We start from the raw sequence: 21,386 nt of genomic DNA on the forward strand, positions 1-21,386 counted from the left end.
CTCCGTCTTTTAACGCTTGTTCGAAACACACGTTAACGCAGACTTTTTTATTTTTTTGTTTATCATACTTCAGCCACTACGTGTGATCATACCAATAACTTGTAATCCTTACAAGAATATCAGAATCATGCAATGAGCAAGTCACGTCACATCAGTTTGTGCTTTTAGAATCGCTGAATATGCTGCGGTCGTTCCATCACTTCTGCAGTGGAGACCTAACAAAGAAGTTTTATTTGTCCTCTGTTTAAAGTATTCCCATACTTTTGACAACAGTGGTCTCTGTTTTTGTGATAGAATGCAACTTTCTCCATTCCCAGGAGCAAAAGCCGCTATTACGCGAGATGTAAACAGTGTGACGCGTCGACGCATTTCACGCACGTCTACGTATTTTTGTAGTCAACGTAATCGATGATGTCGACGTGTCATTGCAGCTCTACTGCAGAGGACAAAATACTACAGAAACTGAATAATCAAACGTAAAAATAAAACACTGCTTAGCTTTCACCATATAAATAACATTTACATTGATCCTTATCAAAGCTACTAAAGTTATTCAGTCTAAATCTATTTTTAAAGTCACCCTGAAATCAAAAATGATGGGTTTTTTTTATTTATTTTATTAGCTTTTAGAAGTTGGTCAGTTATAAACTTGAATGTTCTGAAGTTTTGAAAGTTTTTTAAACACGGGGATTCACGTGTGAATGGTAAACAACAAAAACTGCTCCTTGCTTGTCGTTTCAGTCATTCTCAAACATAGAACGTGCTGCTTATGTTTTTATTTTTAACAATATACTTTTACCCATAGACACTAACCCAGATATGCAGTATTAACCAAGTTATAGCTCAGTGTGTGTCCAGGAACGCCATGTCCATTTCTTAGAGAAGCTGTCAGTATTCTTTATGTAAATGACTTGCTCCATTTTTGTAACTGATTGGGAGAAATGTGAATTATTCATTGGATTTTAACTGATTGTTAGGCTAAGTAAAAATGTCAAAATTAATTTATGTAGTGCTGAATAATACAAAAAGTAGGCTATGCATATATATCCTATCGTATTTTAAATCGTAATATTTTTTTTAGAAGCAGTCAATGATTTATACGGTTGTTTTGTGTCTGTGTTCATTGTGTCCTTGTTTGTAATTTGTTTTCTCTTTTTTGTAACTGAAGACCTGGGGCAATTCAATTATTCATTCTATTTTAGCTAATTCTTAAGTGAGAATATTATGTTTATTTCATTATTTGTTCATAGAGATTAATTTGAAAAATTAAAATTTGTTTTTTACTAACTGAAGTTTACACGCTGCGTGTTCATAATATTTTTATTATGCCAAATGTTGAAGTTGTTGAAGTTTCTTATGCAGTTATTGTGTCTATAGCTCAGTTTCTGTAATTGTGGAACTGAAAGTAAATAAAAGGCTTAAGTTTGTCACATCAATCATAAGTGAACACGTGTGCAATATTTACAGAATACAATATTTACAGAAGCTGTCAACAATGAATGAATAATTCATTTCTTATATTTCATTCTAAACTTAAGATCCTAACCAAGATGAATTGTTCGTTGTGAGTTTGATGAAATGTTTTAAGTTATAATTTGCTTATGGCAATTAAAAATGTAAAACAATTTAAAATGGTTAAATCTTCTGTACATATTTTTGATTCTTCATTTTCTTTACTGACATCAAAACACACACATGCTTATTCAGTGCATTTTTAGCACATTTGTGAAATCATTTTTATTTTGTCTATCAAAAGTTTGCTCACACTTTAATTGAGCGTCAGCAGCACAGCAAAAATAGACTCAAATAGACCCGCTTCACTGCTGCTCACACGACGCTCCTGCTGCTGGTGTGAATGCACTGATTAACATGCACGCCAAAATAAATACATGGTGCTCACGTGCCGCTCGCACTTGCAGTGTGAACCGGCATTATTATTATTAAAGGGATAGTTCACCCAAAAATGAACATTTTATGTTTAACTGCTTACCCCCAGGGTAACCAAGATGTAGGTGACTTTGTTTCTTTAGTAGAACACAAACCAAGATTATAAGCTTAAACCGTTGCAGTCTATCAGTATAATGTAAGTGGATGGGAATCACAGATAAAAATACAATTTTTATTTTTGGATGGACGATCTCAATTTTTTTTTACTGATGTGCCCTCAAAATGTCTAATCAAAATAACTTGCAAAAACATATCTGACGTGTTTACTGGTATAAGTGTAGGACAAACAATGGATCACAGCAAATGGCAAAGATCCAATCAGTTGCAAATGGACAAAATCAAGTCACTCAGAAATACGTCACAATAGGAAAGAAAAGACTATAGCAACTTCTGTTTCATGGCAACAACATGGCAACATCAAGCACATTCTACACTTTTCTCATTTATGCTGATACTATAGCAATTATATAAAAACGTGGATTTAACCATTTTTTATATTTATTTTATCATTTTAAAAGATTTTTCATTTTATTTATAATTTATTATAAATTATAATATAATTTGTAAATCACTAATTCATTTTATTTAATTGATTACTAATTAATTTATTAAATAAATCACATGTAATTCCACATAAATATCTGATGAGAAGCCCCCCAAACTACATAATTTTGGTTTAAGAAACCATACAATATACATTACAAAATGTGGCTTTAAAAGTTAATATTCTGTTTATTCTCATGTCACTGAACAATAGCCTACTGTTTATAACCCACAGTTTCATGACAAAAATCTTTAAATTGCCAGTCATAATTCATGATCGTTTTATTGAAGTATGCATTTGTTGAAGTTTTCTAAATGTATTTTTATGGAAATTGATCCTGGTTCTCTTTTCCATTGTGTCTTTGTCTGGTATATTCCTCTGTGTCACCCTCTTAATGTATTAGTCTTTTGTTCTGTTTCTCCTTAGGTAGTATTATTCGTCTGCCTGTGATATTCCAGACTTCACTATAATGTCAGGGCATTTTGAAACATTATTTGACCCATTAGATGTCAGGCCCTATGTGTGTTTGCTGAGCTAGCAGTTGTTCTGTGGTTTTCACCACTGTGTACTGTACACTGTGTACGGTTTCATTTTATGTTTTGTGTACTTGGATGTTTAGACATCGAACTGGAACTATGCCAAGCCAAGAAAAAAATAATTGGGGGATCAAAACTAACTTTTTGTTCTATAGCACAATAGTTAGGTATGCCACAAAACCGGTTTATAGGTGGAACGCTGTTCATTGTTTGCCTGTTTATGGCAAGTGGCTTTTGCAATACTGTAATTATGCTTTAGCGTCAGTATTTCATTGTAGGTTTCATCATTTTACGTCACAAAGGTGATGCATTCAGAAAAGGCATGAAGTAATGAAATAGCAGGTATTTTGATTCCGGTTTGTTCTTTGTAAACAAGTCATGTCAGAAAGATTTTGTCTATATAGAAACAGCTGAGTTTAATGCAGTTAGTTCAGTTAAAATGTAATTTAATACCTGTATAATTATGAAAACTTGTTTTTAATTAGTAAAATTGCACAGTGCTACTTTTTTATATATATACAGTGTTTTCAATCAAATAATTTGCAGTCTTGTTCAGCATCAGAGACTTTTCAAACACATTAGTTTTTTTCTTTCTTTATGTAAGCCTGTGAGATCTTCCAAGCTGCGTTGTTAAAGGCTGTTTTTCTTTAAGGCTTTCTTCCTGTGTGAGTCTGATTTTAGCACAGCACACTATTATAACCTGCTCGTGGAGGTGCGACTGAAGGTTACATCATCAGCTGAATGTCTTTCAGTAGTTGAGTTACACCCTTGTTTGAGTGCATGCCGGTTTCCGTGATAAGGAAGACAATGCAAAGGCTTCAGTCTAAAACAGTCTTTTCTTGTTTTGCGATATTTGCTAAAGAGATCAGATAATCATGATTACAAATAGCGATGGTTGAATTTTTCTGCAAGCATGAAGCAATTCATTGAAATGATTTCCGGATATTATTTTTAGACATAATAGCAACAAATTTAGCATTTATTCTGTTCTTATTATAAACATCATTGTATCTGTGTACTTTCCTGAAATCATTGTCACTCTGGCATTCATGGTGATGTCTAAACTATTTTGAAACTTACAGATTTATATGAATAAATTAATTAATAACTATTTAATGGTGCAGGAATCATTCTGCATTACTCAAAATGATGCAAGTGTGTAATTTTTAAATATATTTTTTTGCGGTGTAGTCTTAACTTATAAGTGATTCTTGGAAAGACCTGTAGCTAGTCAGATGACACAGCTCCTATGACCTGGAGCTCATCTGAGGAACTTTCTGATTTAGTGCTACATTGATGTCTAGTATACTTACAGCGTGAAAAGTGACCGCAAGGACAATCCTATCCTATTAAAAGGGTTGAAAGTCCAGTATCTTCCTGTTGACAGCATGCTGGTTTTGATGAGATAAACACACCCGGTCCGTTTGGCACGTGCGCTGATGAAATATGTAAATCTTTGTGTGTGTTTGCTTACGTTTGTAAACATTTTGGAGCTGTTATTGTTTTCTGCACTGACAAAATGCTATGTTAAATCATGTGTAGAGTTAATAGATGAATAATGTGGCTTAAAATGAGAAGTTACTCTACTGTTCAGTAGTTTGGGGTTGGTAAATATATATATTTGGAAATAAAGTCATACTTTTACTCTGCATTAAATTGATCAAATTTGACAGTAAATACTTTAAACGCGGTTCTTTTGAACGTTCTATTCATCAGATTCTGAAATGTATCACAGTGTAACCCACACCTAAAGTTTCTGGCTGGCCGCCCAGGTATATTAAGTATATTTGTACAAGTATATTTGGAGAAACATTTTTGGTTTTATTATTTTTATCCTCTTATACTTTTTTTTTTTTTTTTTTATCCACCCAACATTATGAAAACTTCCGTTTCCAAAAGCAGGTGAAGACAGCAGAGAAGTGCTCTCGCGTGATTAACTAGTGTAAAAGTTCCCACGTGGATATTTTACACAAAAGACAGGGCTTAACCCGACAGTCCAGGCACTTCATTCACATTTCTGACTAAAAATAGATGTTTGTGAACTGTAAAAGGAGCACGTGTAAATAAAGCAAAATCCCTCCGGGTGAGTTTTCTTAAATTTAATAACAAAAAGTCATCAGTGCTTCATGAAATGCTAAAACAAACGTCTTAATGATCATTTCATAAGTCTTATATTCTGGGGATGGAAAAACATAATTTGCGAGTGTGATATAGCCTATTAATTATTAAACTTCAAAACGTTATGATTTCATAAAAAAAAAAAAAGTGCCGCAGTGTCACAAGGCTTCAGAATGCTTTCGAAGTGATTCTCAATCAGTGAATAGCGCACATTTATTAAGTTGAGTTGATTTATGACAATGTGTACTTAATGACCTTTATAATGTTTTACACAGTTCTAAGTATTTATATTTGATCTCTCATCTGAAGGATGTAATTTTAAAAACAATAGTTTGTCACATGTAGTAGAGCATTTTTTAGCTGTGGGTTTTTCCACCCAGCTACCACCGCAAACATATTTCAAACCTGTGGGAAGTACTGCATCACGATTTAACGCCGTTATGAGTAAAACCAGATATTCAGGTATGACTAATAAATCTGGTAAAATGCTTTGAACTATTATAAAATGTTTGCCTCCCATTTTTTGGTATTTGTAAGCTCTTAATTTGAGTTTTTTTTTATTTGTGGATTTGCCAAGTTACTGCTCTGCATGAAACTTTTCTTTATGGAACGATGTGCTTCCTTTTTTTTTATACAAAAAGGGAAATTAAAGGTGAGCTCAGAGTCTACATCCAAAAATAGCTCTGTACTATTTTTAGGTTCACTGCAATAGTTGCCTCAGGTTTGTTTACTCTCTGATGTCACCCAAAAAGACATTCCAGGTCCTAGGCTGGATCATGTTAGTCATTATAAGGCATACTTTAGTATTGCATGATGTGGAATGCCCTTAGTTTAACTAATAACATAATGTAATGACCTTTAATTAACCCAAGGATTAATGAGCAACTTTTTTAAAAGCTCCCAAACTTGAACTTTTGCCGAAATGCCTTTGGTGAAAATATAGTTGGAATCTCCAAAGAAATTAAACTTTCATATGGGACTACTGGAGGCCCAGCTGGTCGGGCGATATGAGTATGACCACCAAGGTCTGCATAATGCATTTTTATAGGCTGGACTTCAATAAAGAACTTTTCAAATGGTGTCTGATTTTGCAGAACTGAAACCATGAACATCCACTTTGGATGAATTATATCTATTATTATATCCAAATAATAGAAGCAGTGATAAGCAAAAATATTAAGGAGTAATTTTGAAATATTATTAACGGTTCTAGATTCTTCTTTGAACTGAAGCACGGGGGAACTCTCAGACTCTTCTGGGGGAAATAAACACACTTAAGATGGTAAACTAGAAACCTCATTACCGGAAAACAACAGTTTAGTCTGTCTTTTTGACCAGGGACTGTGTGGGAAATATGAGGTAGTTTCTTCAGTTGATGAAGGTGACCTGTGTTATCTGGTATGGTGTTTGAATGGAATCCAGCTTCTTCGATATTACCCGTAAGAAATGGTAAATCACATAGTAAGGTCAGCTGTTTTATTGAATTACTGAACTTTTGACATGAGAGCAAATGGAATGGGCTAAAGACAACAGTAATAGTAATTCAGCAATACAGGATCGAGCTAATACATTTTATTTGAACAAGGGCTGATTGAATCAGGTTTTCATGTTTATGAAAGTTCTTCTTTGTGGGAAAGTCATGCATAGTTTTGGGTACAAAGACTTGCATAAGACAGGCCTATGAATTGATTCAAATGAAGAGACATTTTACAGTACTTCTGAGAAGTTTCTTGGCAGCTTTTGCTTCCTGATGTACAGTTGGGTGGCTTCCAGAGTAAGCGAAGAGGATCTTGTCTGCTGCCTCCATATTAAATTACTTGGAGAAATAATTGACTCTTTTTTTCACTATAGCAGTCCCTCCCTGTGAAAATCGAAACTTTTTAAGGTCACTGAAATACAGGTGATTTTAATTTAACGTTTCCTAATATTGTTTGTTTATGGGGAATTGAAAATGTTTTCTATTGTTTTTCAGGAAATTAACAGGTATATTTTCGTTTAAGGAAGATTCGAGCTTCTGTTGCATCTAGATAAGATTATGACGACATCTATGCAGACTTTACCATCTCAGTGACGCAACTTCTATAACAGAAAATGTGGAAATTCAACCTGCTAATTGTAAATCAGTTGCCTTTCATTACGAAAACTCCGCAAATATGTGTAATTTTCTTGTTTTTCTTTTCAGAGGGCCTATGGAGCCACCACCTAAGAAGGAGATGGTCCCATTGCCCAAGAGGCCAGATGAATGGAAAGACCCCTGGCGCAGGTCTAAGTCCCCTAGGAGAAGACCTGGTCTCATGGGCTCCCCTCCACGTGGCCGTAGACGACACAGGCCCTCCGGATCTTCAGTTTCCCTTTCCAATTCATCTAGGTAAGATACCTGCCATGAAACTAATGAACCAGACATTGGTGTCATTTGATAAGGGGATGCTTTGCCCACTTTTTTGCTAGTTAAAGGGATAAACCATGAAAAACCCTCATGTCATTCCAAACCTATTGGAATTGACATTGACATTGTTTCTTCTGGAACATAAAACATAATTTTGAGAAATATGTTGCGTTGGACCCCATTGACCTTCATTATATGGACAAACTCAGTTGAAACGTTTTTGTGTTCCAAGAGAAATAAAAAGTCTGAAGAAATACAGGTTCGGAACGACATTAAGGCGCGTATGTATATATTTAAGAAATATTTGTTATATTTGTATATTAAATATATTTTATTTAAATATATTAGGGATGCACCGAATATTCAGCCACCGAAAATTTTCGTCCGAAAGACTTTTATCACCGAAAACAACACGGCCGAAATGTGATGACGCAAACAGAAACCGCGACCTGCATAGCGCAGACCACGAGCTCCCCGCGACATTCACATCACACCAGTGGGTCTTAATAGATAACATTCTCTCTCTTCTTGCCCCTTTTGCTAAATAAAGAGATCAGCTCCTCTGATTCATCTGTAGTGGACATTAATTATTCCTTTAATCGCATCACCAAAGCGTCTCCTAAAAAAGAGGTTGAGACGGACCACGAAGTGAAAACAAGGAAAGGACACTCTTATAGAGTCTGTCAGCACACGTTTTGCTGAGATCTTTTCAGATCCTCTGCACTTCATTGCAACTGTACTTGATCCGCGTTATTAAGACCATTACTTGGATGCGGAAATAAAGCAGTGCGCACGAGAAATGATCCAGGCCCTGATGGAGCTGAGAACCCGTGTGGAGATGGAGAAGTTCCAAGAGCAGGAGACTGCGATCAGAGTGCAGAAAAAAAAGACTCTTCTCTGCACCAGATGAGGGGCATGCACCCAAGTTGTCTGATATGTTCAGTCAGTGAAATCCTGCAAGAAAGTGCCTCAAATAATAATACGTTGGCTCTTTTGTTCTTAGGCTACTACTTGGCCCTATTTAAATACACTCAATACTACAATATTTCTCAAATGTCAGGCAGATGATAAGCTCAACAGCTTGATCTGTCTGAAGTCCCCATCCCCAGAAGTCATAACCCTCTTGCCTATGGAGAAGTAATGCACTCTCTTGTAGTAGTCCTACAGAGAAAAATTTCAAATGCACTTGACCTAAATGCACTTTGTTTTTATGAGAAAACATTTAATTTTAAACCTTTCTTGGCCTGTACATTATTATTTAATCTACATTAGTGGGATATTTTATACTGTGCATTGTTGCAATGTGCAATAATTATTTGCATGATTTGTAATAGATTTATTCTTTGACACTTCAATATTTAATAATTTATGCAATTGCAATATCTTGATTTTAGTAAAGTTACTACACAGTCATAGCAATAAATGCAATTGTACAAATAATTGGCATCATTTATTTCGGTTTTCGGCCTTGGTTTTCTCTATTTCGGTTTTCGGTTTCGGTCAAGAATTTTCATTTCGGTGCATCCCTAAAATATATACATGTAAATATTTTCAAAATATATACAGTATGTGTGTGTGTATTTATATATACATAATAAATATACGCAGTACACACACATACTGTATTACATATACAAAAACGTTTATTTTGGATGCAATTAATGCAGCACTAATTTATTTTCTCCATTTTTCCAGGTCTTCATCCCGATCTTCATCATTCACGGGTTCTGGCTCTTCCCGTTCCCAATCTCATTCACGGTCATCTTCAATGAGTTCCTTCTCGAGTCACTCCTCTCAGCACAGCTCTTTCAGTGGAAGCCGCTCGAGGCAAGCTATCACAGTTCACGCCAATCTTGATTTGTCATGCTAATTTGCTGTAATGACTTCCAGAACATTCAGTATTTACTACATTTATAATTCGCTTGCTTTAAATGTGAATCTTTGCTGTTATTAACCACTTTATTTACCATTGTCTAGATCACGATCCTTCTCTTCGTCACCCTCCCCGACCCCCTCGGCACAAAGAAACACTAATAAGAACAAAGCTGAGCAGCCTCCTGTTGCACTGAAAGGGTAAAAATACACTCACTCGTGCTCTCAAAACACATTTGTTTTATACACTACTGTTCAAATATTTGTATTTCTTTTTTTAAAGAAATGAATACTTTTATTCAGAAAGGAACCATTGAATTGATCAGACTTGACCGTGAAGACTGTTTTGTGTTATATAAGAACTTTCTATTCCTCAAAGAATCATGTGTCATGGTTTCCACACAAATTTTAGCAGCATTACTGTATTCAGCATTTTTCTTGAGCACCAAATCAATATATTAGAATGATTTATGGTCATGTGACTTTTCCATCACAAGAAATTACATTATATATTAAAGTTATTTAAATTGTATAAATATTTCACAGCAATGCTGTATTTTTCATTCAATAAATCAGAAATTTCTTTCAAAAACTAAAAAAAAAAAAAAAATCATACCAACCCTAAACTTTTGAATAGCAGTTTACTAGTCTATATCGACACAAGCCTGAGGTTCAATGTTTTGTCTATTTCTAGCTATAGTTGTCAGTACTGGTCTTCTCATTTACTCACTACATTCTCATGAAAATGCATATTTTCATTCAGCCATCCATTGAAGCCTGGTGCACTGCCCCCTCCTCGCAGGGAGAAAGGACCCCCCAAAATGATGCCCAGCCCTTCGTTGCCTGAACAGCCGGTGAAGCCCCCCAAGCCAATCACTGAGACAGTAAAGCCCCCCATCCCCCGTCCAGCTGGAAGACCTCCTGGACCCAGAGAGCCGAGAGAAGCACCCAACATGAGAGAAGGACGCAAGAAAGAACGTCAACAGCACAACCCACCTCGCAGGTACAGCACGTTACGTGTTCATTCTGCCACTGACACACACTGTCACTCTTTGCTTAGTTGTTTCACAGCCATTTACATGGACCATGGAAAGGTCTTTGCATTTTTTCCCCCTCTTCTATCCATGAGATGATGAGGGAAAGGATTGTCAATTTCCAAAATGACAAACAGCAAAATAATAGTGTAGTAATAGTCGTCTTTGTAATCAGGAGAGTTTGATGCCCATTTTTAAATGATTATATTTGCTGCAATCCTCTTTCTGCTAGTGGCATGTTAAGTGTTATTTTCAGTGAATTTTTATTTGATAAAAACAGTAATCTTGCAAAATGTTACCCATATTTTTTTTATCAAATAAGTGCAGCCTTGATGAGCATAAGAAACTTCTTTTAAAGACATTAAAAATCCTTCTCATCCCAGACTTTTGTACAGTACTGCATGTATTTTAAAATATAATTTATTTATTTATATATATATTTGTTTTTGTTATTTTCCTTTTTGAGCTTTGCGTCAGACCCGGTTTGTTAGCTTTTTTTTTTTTTTTTTATTTATTGATTTAATCACTTTGTTTTCCATGGAATAAAATGTCAAAGGGATTTGGAATGACATGAGGGTTGGTATTAAAAATACTTTTTTTCTTGAAGGTTAAGGATTGCATGATAAGAGCTCATCACACGTTGGTCCTGCTCAAAGAATCTGGAACCTAACCTTACCATATAAGAGCTGGAGATTTTGTTTGTGGCTCGAATATGAATGTGTGCTTGTTTTGTTTTTTGACATTTGTGTTTTGAGTGGATTTGCATATGAACCATTACCCAATGACCAGTGTTCTATCTCTATCTCTCTCTCTGTGTGTGTGTGTGTGTGTTAGTGGGTGAGTGTCTAGAAGGGTTGCTTTTTCAGCACAGGGAAGCAGCATGAGACAGTTCTGTGATCTGTAGCAGTGAGAGTGAAGTTTCACTGTGGATGTGGAGTACCCTGCGTGTGTGGGTGTTCAGGAAAATCTCCTGTCCTGCTTGTTCTAACGCTTCAAAACAAAGAAGCTTTTGTGGGCTTGTCACAGTTGACATAACTGGCATTATGTCATTGGCATTTGGCCAGAAGGTTTTTTTTTTGTGTGTGTGTTGTATTGACTCTATAAGACAAGAGGGCAAAGGATAAACCCTTTAACAATTTAAAAAAAAAAAAAAAAATTTAAGAAAGAAAGAGACTTTATGATCATTTTGACTGGCAGGAATTTGGGTGTGTGCTTTGCTTGTAAGATTTTCAGATTTTCTCTTTATCAAGTGCAAGCTGACTACTTTCTCTTCACTTGACTCTTAAGGCACGAGATGTTTATTTTGCACTTCTTTTTGGGTGGGTGGCGGGGGTCTCATTATACTCGCCAAGACTGCATTAATTCAGTCAAATACAGAATACAAATGTATTTAAAAAAAAAAAAACGAATAATTGTGTAGTATTACTACATTTTAAAATTGCTAAATTATGAAAACTGGCTTCCGTTAAAAAATGTGTTGTAGCATCCGCAGTTGTTTTTGTCAAAGAGGAACGTTCTGTGCTGTGATGCAGAAGAACATCAAGTGCAACATGGATGCTTTGTGTTCTTCCCTTCGCTTTGGTTTTTCACTTGCAGAAGTATAATGACTACAGAACTGCTTTGTGGTCTGAATGAACCTATGAAGCTTCATTATCAGATTCATTGATTCAACCAGTACATGTTCTGATTGATGATTGAAGTGAGTTCATTAAATAAAGGATTCATCAAACTGAACACAACCTGTAATTTGTGAGTTTCTAAATGATTCATTAAAAGAATCGTTTCAGAAGAGTTGTTTGTACTTAAACTGCACTAGTTAGCTACACTAGTTTCATCTCCACTGTGTGAGCAGCAGTTTATTATCTTTCTGTTTCTCTCGTCCTGTTTCTCCAGCAGGCGAACAGTGAGTGGCAGTGTAAGTGGCAGCAGTTTTTCTGGCTCCAGCTCACGCTCTAGATCCCGTTCCTCCTCTGCCTCGCTCTCCCGGTCCCGTTCCGGGTCCCACAAGTCTAGGTATAGGATGCACAGAGACATTAGAGTCCTTAGGAAAAAAAAAAAAAATATATATATATATATATATTTGCATATTCTAAAAAAAAACAAACGAATGCAAAAATCATGGAATCACGAAATTGTCTGTGTGGTTTCACAGGTCTCTGTCGGTCAGTAGCGTGTCATCGGTCTCATCCGCCTCCTCCAGCAGTAGCTCAGTCAGGAGTGCTGACTCTGATGACATGTACGCTGACCTGGCCAGCCCCGTGTCCTCCGCTAGCTCCCAATCCCCCACTCCAGGCCATGTCCGCAAGGAAAGGGCCCCCCCCCGGGACAAGGGCCCCAACAAAGACAGAGGTACTGTGGACTTGTCGCATGTGACTCCAACAGGCCATTAATATCATTTTAACATTGTTGTTTTGGAGTTGTAATGAAGCTTCAGTAAAATAAAATATAAAAATCACATGAAAAATGTAACCTTAGAAAACTTTCAAATGGCAATGTGGCTTTGGAATCTAACGTAAATATCTGCCAAGCTAAAACCTACAAATAATAATAAAAATTACTAAAATAAAATGACAGGAAGTCAGAATATTAATAAATATTTAATGGTAAAAATAATGCTAAAATAACACTGCTGTTTTGTTTGGGATGCCTTAAAGGAAAACCACCAAAGAAAGACGAACCTTTCAAAGAGGAGCGAAAACGAGTGGACCCCTCCGGTCTCCCACCCAAAACCAGCTCCAGCATGCCTAGATCCGGGAACAGAGGTCACCCCATGCAGCCGCCGCCTCCTATGGGTCCTCCAGGAGGATACGGCTCTCACAAGGACATCAAACTTACCCTGCTCAACAAGGTAAATTGGGAAGGTGTCGTAATGGTCATGCAGCTGCACAGAAGTGTATGATGGTTGAATGACTTCTTTATTCCCCTTTGGCTAGCAGCAAACCGACAGGGGCAATAGGAAAAGGTACTTTCCTGCCGATAAAGAGAGACCCCCCTCGCCTCTTAGCAAGAGGATAGCGCTTTCACCTGACAGAGGTAAGCAACACAACATGGCACGTTAGCTTTCCATTAGAAAACCCCTCCAGAAATTTGATACCTGATACGGCCAGATATGATTGTGGTTAAGCTCTTTCCTCAAAGGATGTCCGGAAGTTCGGTCAGATGTGCACCTCACAGCGATCTGCTCTCTCGGTTCCTGAAGCTTTACTCTCTGATATCTCCATAGGTCGAGACAGGAGGATGCCCGGGCGGCCCTCGCTGTCTCCCAGAATGGATCGGCCCAAAGGCCAGGGTCCTAGACCTATGCCACCACAAGTAGAAAGGTACTCACTGCCACTTTCTTTGGTCACTTTCTGAATATCCCTTCAAATATGTGGTGATTTCCAGAAATTTTCATGTAGGGAAAAATGTTTGAATGAATAAAATTGTTAATTTGATTTGTTTGCATGAAAACTATTGGTTGTCCTTTGATACCAGTCTATTTGTGTTAATAACACATACAGATGTCTCATACTCTATATGTTGAGCAGTGATTTTGAGCAGAAATGTTGATGAATCTAGTTTTTAAAATAATAAATAAAAGTGAAAATCCCCATGTTTGTTCATCTTTAGTTCCCTTTATATTTGCATGGTGGATCAAGGTGTTTTGTAACAAAAGCTTTATCTTTGTGTGACTAAGACCAGAGATTTAAAAATATCCCATATTTGTAATTCACTCAATTCTTTCTTTTTTCCCTCTCCAGGAAGCGTCCTTTATCTCCACCACCCAAGTCTTCTGGGAAAGGTCCTGCTGCTGTGTCTACAGGTAAACCACCTGCTCCCGGGGCCGGGGCCGGATCTGGCTCGGGCTCCGCTTCTAGTTCCGGCTCGGGGAAGCCGAGCAGCACACTTTCTCGTCGCGAGGAGCTGCTGAAACAGTTAAAGGCTGTTGAGGACGCCATAGCCCGCAAAAGGGCCAAAATCCCTGGGAAATAAAAAACCTGGCTTCATCTGACTTCTGGGACATCTGTTTTCTTGACGCCCATTGTTTGCCAAAAATGGGGAAATGGTCACCGTTCTGAACTCTAAGGGCATAAATGTCCTTGGGAAAAGAGACTGCCGTTACATTTCTGCTCGTTTTGCCCTCAGAGAGAGGTTGTCTAGATTTTATATTGATGTGCTAAGGTTAAGAAGTGGCCCTGTTCACTTGTTTGTTTTCGCAGGAAGATGGAATCTTTTCTGTAGTGTCTCAAAGATTAAAAACACTGTACATTCAGCGCACATTTTTGCTCTTCATCCTGCCACAATCCCTTATCTCTCATATTCTAGCTGCTTTATCCCTACTCCTGTTATTTTATGTGGTAAGTTGCATTGTGACGGATGTATGCTTAATCTGTTTGGACCATCCTTGACGCATCTGCACATTTCATGTCGGTCCTGCTCAAAGAATCTGGAACCTAACCTTACAGTTATGAAAGTCCACCTTAATCAATGAATTTGTCTGTCCACCACCATGTATTTAGCATTTACTGTTATTCACAATATACAACTACAAAGTCAGGTGCCAGAGAATACCTGGTGCTTCAAGTGTATGATTCTAGAGAACCAATGACAATGATGTGAAGTATTGCCTTTTTTTTTTTTAAAGATTCTGCATTGTTTCCCCTAGTTTTTCAAGTGAAAACCTGCATTTTATTTGTCCTTCATTTTTAGTTGAAAGAGTGAGAGGCTGCAATGGGGACACCCAGAGATAAGAAATAATTCCGTCTTGCTTTTTGCGACAGAAAAAAAAAAGCTTCGAAATAAACTATTTTGATAAAGATAATTAATCTGTTCCAATGATTCCTCTTTAATGGAACGATTGCATCTAATGGCAGACTTTTCCTACTGTGCACATATGAAGGTTTGATGCCCTACTTTGTTTCTCCAAAGCACGTGCACATATCCATCACTGGTGTGTGGTTTTATTTTATTGCTTCGACTGTTTGTTGATCCATTATCCTGCTTCTGCAGCTTAAAATCTATACCTACAGCAAATTAGTGAGATCATTTATTGACAGGGTTGGAACATTATTCAACTTCCTGTTTGTACATTTATACGTCATATGTTGTAGCCGTTTAATAATCTTATCCGCTCTTCTATGAAACACCCACATTTCATTCATGTGTTATTGTAAATGATTAAGCCGTCATGATTGTACAATTATTGTTGTGCACTTGATTTATTGTCAGCGCAGCTGAATACAATACAAATTACTGCTGACTAACGGGTCATTGTATAAAAAAAGAAATAATTAGTTTAGTATAAAAGATATTTAATGGTTCATTAATATTAGGATGTTTAATAAATATTAGAAAATTTAAATGTGCAGTTTGCTATGAATAAGGTATTCCATATTGCAAAAATATATACAACATCCTGATTGTTACAATTTCTGTCAGCATGTGACTGAAATAATTCACCATGTGTGATTCATAGCCAAAATAATCACTTTCACATTCTTTTTACAATGTATAGAATTTATGCATGAAGCTTAGGGGACTCCTGGGGAGATGTTTTTCAGATTGGCTGATCTGATGATGTTGGGAAATTCGCTTGGTCCTGTCCCGTGATGGCAACCCCACAGGCAGCCAAAACTGTTATCAAAGCTCATTTTAGTTAATGAATGACCTGTTATTGAGGTCTTTGTCATGTCCAAAACATCCAGGGGGCTCCCACAATTTACCTCCACATTCACTCTTTCAGGGATTTGAAAAGGTCACAAAAATGCTCAGAAAAAGGGAAATTTTGTCCATCTGAAGCAGAATATTGGTGATACCTCTTCATGCTGAGTAATGTTGTTAGGTTCAGTCTGAGTGAAATGCAGGGTAAGTTTGGTAAATGTTTTGTGTGAGTAAGGCATCTGGGGTTGGCTTGCAACACTTCTCTTTAATATTAATGGAGCTTTCATCTCCCCTTTCCTATCAAAGAAAAAAAATTACTTTGTTTAATGAATGAAACATTTTGCTGAGGATCGGGAAAAAAATGTAATGCTGATGATATGTGAGGATACACTTCCACTTTCCCATTCAGATGCAATCTGTTTAAAATATAAACGGCGAAGAATTTCATTCGAGTTAACTGAATGATTTACAGACTGATTAATAATGAAAAAAAGGCTGTTTTTGGCTTTTCTTTTTCCCCCAGGTAGCCTACAGTATAATGCGCTTGTGTATAACGCTTCATATGAAAGAGGAAGCACGGAAGTAAATATTTATTACTATTTCCTCATAGACTCGGATTTTCCCAGATGATGGATACGACAGGTATAAATTCGTAAGCACTTCAGGAAAGCTTTAACAGTCAGGCCCAACGCACCCTGAACACTGAACTTGAGCATCTCTGCGGGTCACCCAAGTTTTGAAAATAAAGCTCGAATTATGTGGGTAAGTAGGGGGAAAAATGTTTTATGTACCTAGATGCATATTTTACAAAATAATTGATATCTTCATCTATAAAATCTGTAAAAAAAAAAAAAAAAAAAATTATCGCACTCTGCTTATTTGATTTATATGTTTATTCTTTATCTTGCAGTCTCCGCTGTTTTTTGGAATAGTTTTCTTCTTGGTGTCGGAGAACATCGTGAAAGGAACGAATTTGGGATGTTTCAGTGAATGTGAACATGGGTTCAAGAAGATTCACAAGCTGCTTCAGTCTCGGCATCATCACAAGCACGCGCGTCTGCCGCCCGTCCATCATAAGGCGGACTCCTGTGGAGATTTCGTTCGGTCTTCATCGGCACTCAATGATCGCTCACTGTCCCCCTGGCGGTTAAGGTAGAAATAGCTCTCTAAACCACGCATTTTAGCAACACCGTAGAAATCAGAACCCTGCACAAAGCTCTACAGTGCAGACTATTTTGCAGTGAACTTCAAATATATTTTATTTGATACATTCTTTAATATATACGTTCATATTGTAGTGTCGTTTTTATTTGATCACGTCATTTCCAGTGCCTCATGCGCTGCGTAGTTGCCTCATAGAATCCATTTTTTTTTTGCTTTAAAAGAAAGTTTTGAATGTTGCTAATGTCACCACGAAGCTGGCTATGTGTATGCACATTTATTCATTTATCTTGGGGGTGGATGACTGGAAATTAACCAAGGCTGTTGAAAGCATTATGAGGCATGTTTAGTAGTGATTAAATAATAATGCAAAAGCATAAAATAAAACAACTGTGTATATGCAATATCTATTTAACCTGTTTTAGACGCTTGCTACATGACTAATGTATCTGCATCTGTTGTGTTTTCAGAATTGTGGAAAATGCAGACATGTACCCCTCAAAATACGAGGAAGCAGAGTGTTTGTGTGAAGGATGCATCATTAACGGGGTTGAAAATATGACCTACAACTCTGTGCCTGTGAACCAAACTCATTTATTCCTGAAGAAGGTTCCTTGCCCGTCTGACCCCAAAAAATACTCCTTAGAGTATAAACTTGTGTCAGTGACTGTAGCCTGTACCTGTGCAGTTCCTAAGCAGTAAGAGAGGATGATATAGACCACAACTGTAGAGACTTGTCTCATGTACCATGTTGTGTTTGTTTTAAAATGCAATTTTTGATAAGGTACTTACATTGTTTGATATGCTTATATGTATAAGCTGAAAAGTTGCATGTTTCACATGGTTTATTTTTTAAGCAAACCAACATAATCTTTCTTGAAAGGTTATTGGTATTACTGTAAAACACTACTTTATTTGGGCTTTATTTATTTATATGATAATAACTTATTTACTATTTATTTAACTTTTATGTACATTATGCTAATATGTACATTTTTATCTTGCGCCTATCTGTCATTTTGTGGAATCAGGCCTGAAATTCAGCTCTGTCAGTGACAGGAATTGTTAGTTTAATTTTGTCTCAGTGATGATAAAATGTTTTAAAATGTTTGTTTTGTTTCTCTCTCAACTTTGCATTTTGTCCAAATGTTATCATGTTTATATTGTGTAAAACAAACAGAATAAAGTTTATGCTGATCTTCACTCATTCATCTGTCCATATCTGTAAATTCCTCAAATCTAGGTATATTTCAAACGCATCTGAATCATATTTCACCATAGACTGAATGAATTAAACCATTCTTCTAATTACTGTTTTGCAAAAATATTTCTATATTAGTTAAAGTATTTATAATTATAGTAGCTTTTAATTTGTTGGACTTTTATTTAGAAAGGTTTCTGCCGTATTTATTGTTAAAGTATTGCAACAAAGTATTTGTAGACAACACATTGCATTGTTGTTTAAAGGGATCATATGATACGATTAAAGACAAGTCTCAAAACCAAAGAGATATTCTTTATAAAAGTTAAGAGTAAATCATGCAAAAAGTTCCATCATGCCCCATATGTCTACATCACTATGTGGGAAGATTTGCATAACACCACCCATATGTTCATGCAAAGAAAAAAATCGTAACTTTTATTCTCGTTGCCGCCTCTGCCATGTTGTGGAGATGCTGTTTCATTATGAAAGTGAAAAAAGAGGACACAAATAGCAATCAGTGGTTAAGTTGTATTTTCAACACTGTTCCACAACAGTTCAACCCAAATATTTAGTGTCCGTACATTTTATGGAAGACTGTTACCTGATCCTGGGAGAGAAGACTACAATGCCGGCGCTTCTGACTCAGAATGTGTAAGTACGTTACACATTTAAAGGATTTGCCACTGATGATTCAAATGTGAGTTTTGAGCAGTGAAGACCGTAGCGCTTGTTGTTTGTCGTTTCTCTGATCAAAAATGCAGACCTGGTTTTGTTTACATGGGCGCAATGTAACCCAACACCTAAAAACAGAGTAGAAGTCATTGTAACCCATAATTATGTCCCCACTGAATGCAACAAATGACTCGTTTGTAATAGGTTTTATTGTTTTTGTCTTGTGGCCCTGGTGTTCTGACCGGGACACGCATCACAGTATAGGCGTAACATTTCCATCACACGCTTGAGACATTCGTCCAATCACAACACACTGGATAGCTGACCAATGAAAGCCCCCCTTGCTTTTCAGACCGATGAGCTTTGTAAAAAACAACATGTATCAGAAACGGTACTATAGGCCTACGTGGAAAATAATGGGTTTTTTAACATCAAACCACATAAACCCATTTCATTACACCAAATAATGTTCTTTTAAGCAACATCATATGACCCCATTAAATGATCTCTTTGTATTTTAACATATTCGAGGTAAGAAAGAATATATTACAGTCATGTCAAAAGTCTCAGATCACAATTTTCTAATCATTATTTAGGTATTACTTTACAATAATTAACACGTTAATACACTTTAATACATTAACATCAACTAATCAAACCTTATTGTAAAAGTGTTACAATTATTTGTTAATAAAGTATACATGTGTTCACAAAAAAACAGTTAAATTACACAAAAAAAACAAGCAGCTGTGCATGATTTGGCTTGGCAGTAGTTTCCTTATATTCTGGGTTTGGAACAGATCGGTTGCAAAATTATTATATTTTTCTATATAGTGTAGTTAGCTTTCTCTGTGTCATATGTTGCGGCTAGTCAAGCATGAAAAACAAGTTTTGTTTAAATTCTCAATTTAGTGAAGAGGTCAGAAGGCTTCAGACAAACGTTAATTTTTCATTTCAACATCTGAATGCTGTTTAAGGGAATGGAATCAAGATACAGCATTTTTGTTTGTTTGTTTTTAGCCAATTTTGAGTAATTATTGTCTAAAGTAATTAAAAATCTTATATTTTTTTAATGCTTTATTTGCTAGGCTATTAATAATTTTAATGATTAATAATAGCATAATACCAGCCATTTATTTTATTCACCTCAAAATCAATTTCAACACTCGTTCAGTAATACAATCCTCAGCTAGTAAAATAAAAAAGTAATAGATTTTTAAAACATTTAAAATGTCTATAAATTACCAGATTAAAAAATAAAATAATTTATGTAGTACTAATAATTTACTGTATCATTGGTAACATATTTGTCCTTTACGCCTTAAGGCCCGTTCGCACCAAGAACGATAACTATAAAGATAACTATATTAGCATATAACGATATCGTCTGTTTGCACACACACACACACACACACAAATTGAGTTCTCGAGCTTTTTATGGAAGGATTGATTGGCTGTCAATGTTTTTTTTTTTTTTATCGTTCATCAACTGAAAAATATAGTTCTGAAAGTGATTCCAACGATATTTTATTTCTCTGTACCTTTATCATTCGTTATGACTCTGCCATTCTTTAATATTGAGGACGATTTTTAGAACTATATTTTTTATCGTTATCTTTACAGTATCGTCCTTGGTGTTGACGGGCCTTTAGGCATGATTCTAAATACATTTACAAATACACATGTTCCTGCTCTCAGTTTTTTATTGTCCAACAAATTTTACTGAAATGCAGTTTCCTTTAACTGTGCCCTGTCTCCTATAACATTAACCCCCGGGCAAATACCTGGTTTGGAATGGATAGAGCTAAAAAAAAAAAAAAATAGGAATGATGAACTAAACATAGGAGTCATACCAGTGAGTGGGCAAGTGTGTTTTGCATATTCTGTAAACAGCACAGTGTCAGCAGGTTCAGCCAAGTTATGGAATCATGTATTTTTTAAGTGTGGTGGAAAACGTGTACTGTCATCCAGTACATAACTAAAAATTCCAAATGTGTTTCCAGTGAGTTTATCATGCCATTCTTTCCGTCGTGTTTATCTGTGTTTCTCATTTCTGACCAGCAGGTGGTGACTCTGGCTCGAGGAAATGTGACGCTGTGGCCAAGATCCTTGCCGCCTGAGTTATTACAGTCAAGTGTGTCCACAGGTCAAGTTCTGTTCGCTTATTTCAATTAAAAGAGAGAGCTTATTGCCATAATGGTGGTTCAGTTATTTTATTTGGTTCACAAAAGATAGTCATATAATAACAAAAGTAGCAGTGTGTTGTCATAAT

General features: G+C 36.2%; 2 protein-coding genes across 7 annotated transcripts in view; both read left to right on the plus strand.

Annotated features, from left to right (window-relative positions):
• The window catches only part of LOC113061493 (zinc finger CCCH domain-containing protein 18-like), a 29,670-nt gene extending 14,432 nt beyond the window's left edge, over positions 1-15,238 (plus strand). Inside the window, exons 10-19 of one of the 6 annotated variants that reach the window (XM_026230644.1) lie at positions 7,328-7,513; positions 9,227-9,358; positions 9,509-9,604; positions 10,167-10,406; positions 12,331-12,450; positions 12,590-12,786; positions 13,092-13,285; positions 13,371-13,470; positions 13,661-13,757; positions 14,178-15,238. In XM_026230644.1, the coding sequence (XP_026086429.1) occupies positions 7,328-7,513; positions 9,227-9,358; positions 9,509-9,604; positions 10,167-10,406; positions 12,331-12,450; positions 12,590-12,786; positions 13,092-13,285; positions 13,371-13,470; positions 13,661-13,757; positions 14,178-14,409 (1,594 nt within the window). In that variant the 3' untranslated portion in view covers positions 14,410-15,238. The remainder of the gene's footprint in view (positions 1-7,327; positions 7,514-9,226; positions 9,359-9,508; positions 9,605-10,166; positions 10,407-12,330; positions 12,451-12,589; positions 12,787-13,091; positions 13,286-13,370; positions 13,471-13,660; positions 13,758-14,177) is intronic. The other 5 variants (XM_026230646.1, XM_026230647.1, XM_026230648.1 and 2 more) reach the window with 5 other exon arrangements.
• A 568-nt stretch (positions 15,239-15,806) lies between these two features.
• Positions 15,807-18,381, plus strand: LOC113061494 (interleukin-17C). Its single transcript, XM_026230650.1, has 3 exons — positions 15,807-16,839; positions 16,988-17,229; positions 17,709-18,381. Exons 1-3 carry the CDS (start codon positions 16,834-16,836, stop codon positions 17,938-17,940), a joined length of 480 nt encoding a protein of 159 aa, XP_026086435.1. The 5' UTR covers positions 15,807-16,833; the 3' UTR covers positions 17,941-18,381.
• The last annotated feature ends 3,005 nt before the right edge of the window (positions 18,382-21,386 follow it).

Source organism: Carassius auratus, chromosome 43 (genome assembly GCF_003368295.1).
Source record: "Carassius auratus strain Wakin chromosome 43, ASM336829v1, whole genome shotgun sequence".
Lineage (NCBI taxonomy): Eukaryota > Metazoa > Chordata > Actinopteri > Cypriniformes > Cyprinidae > Carassius > Carassius auratus.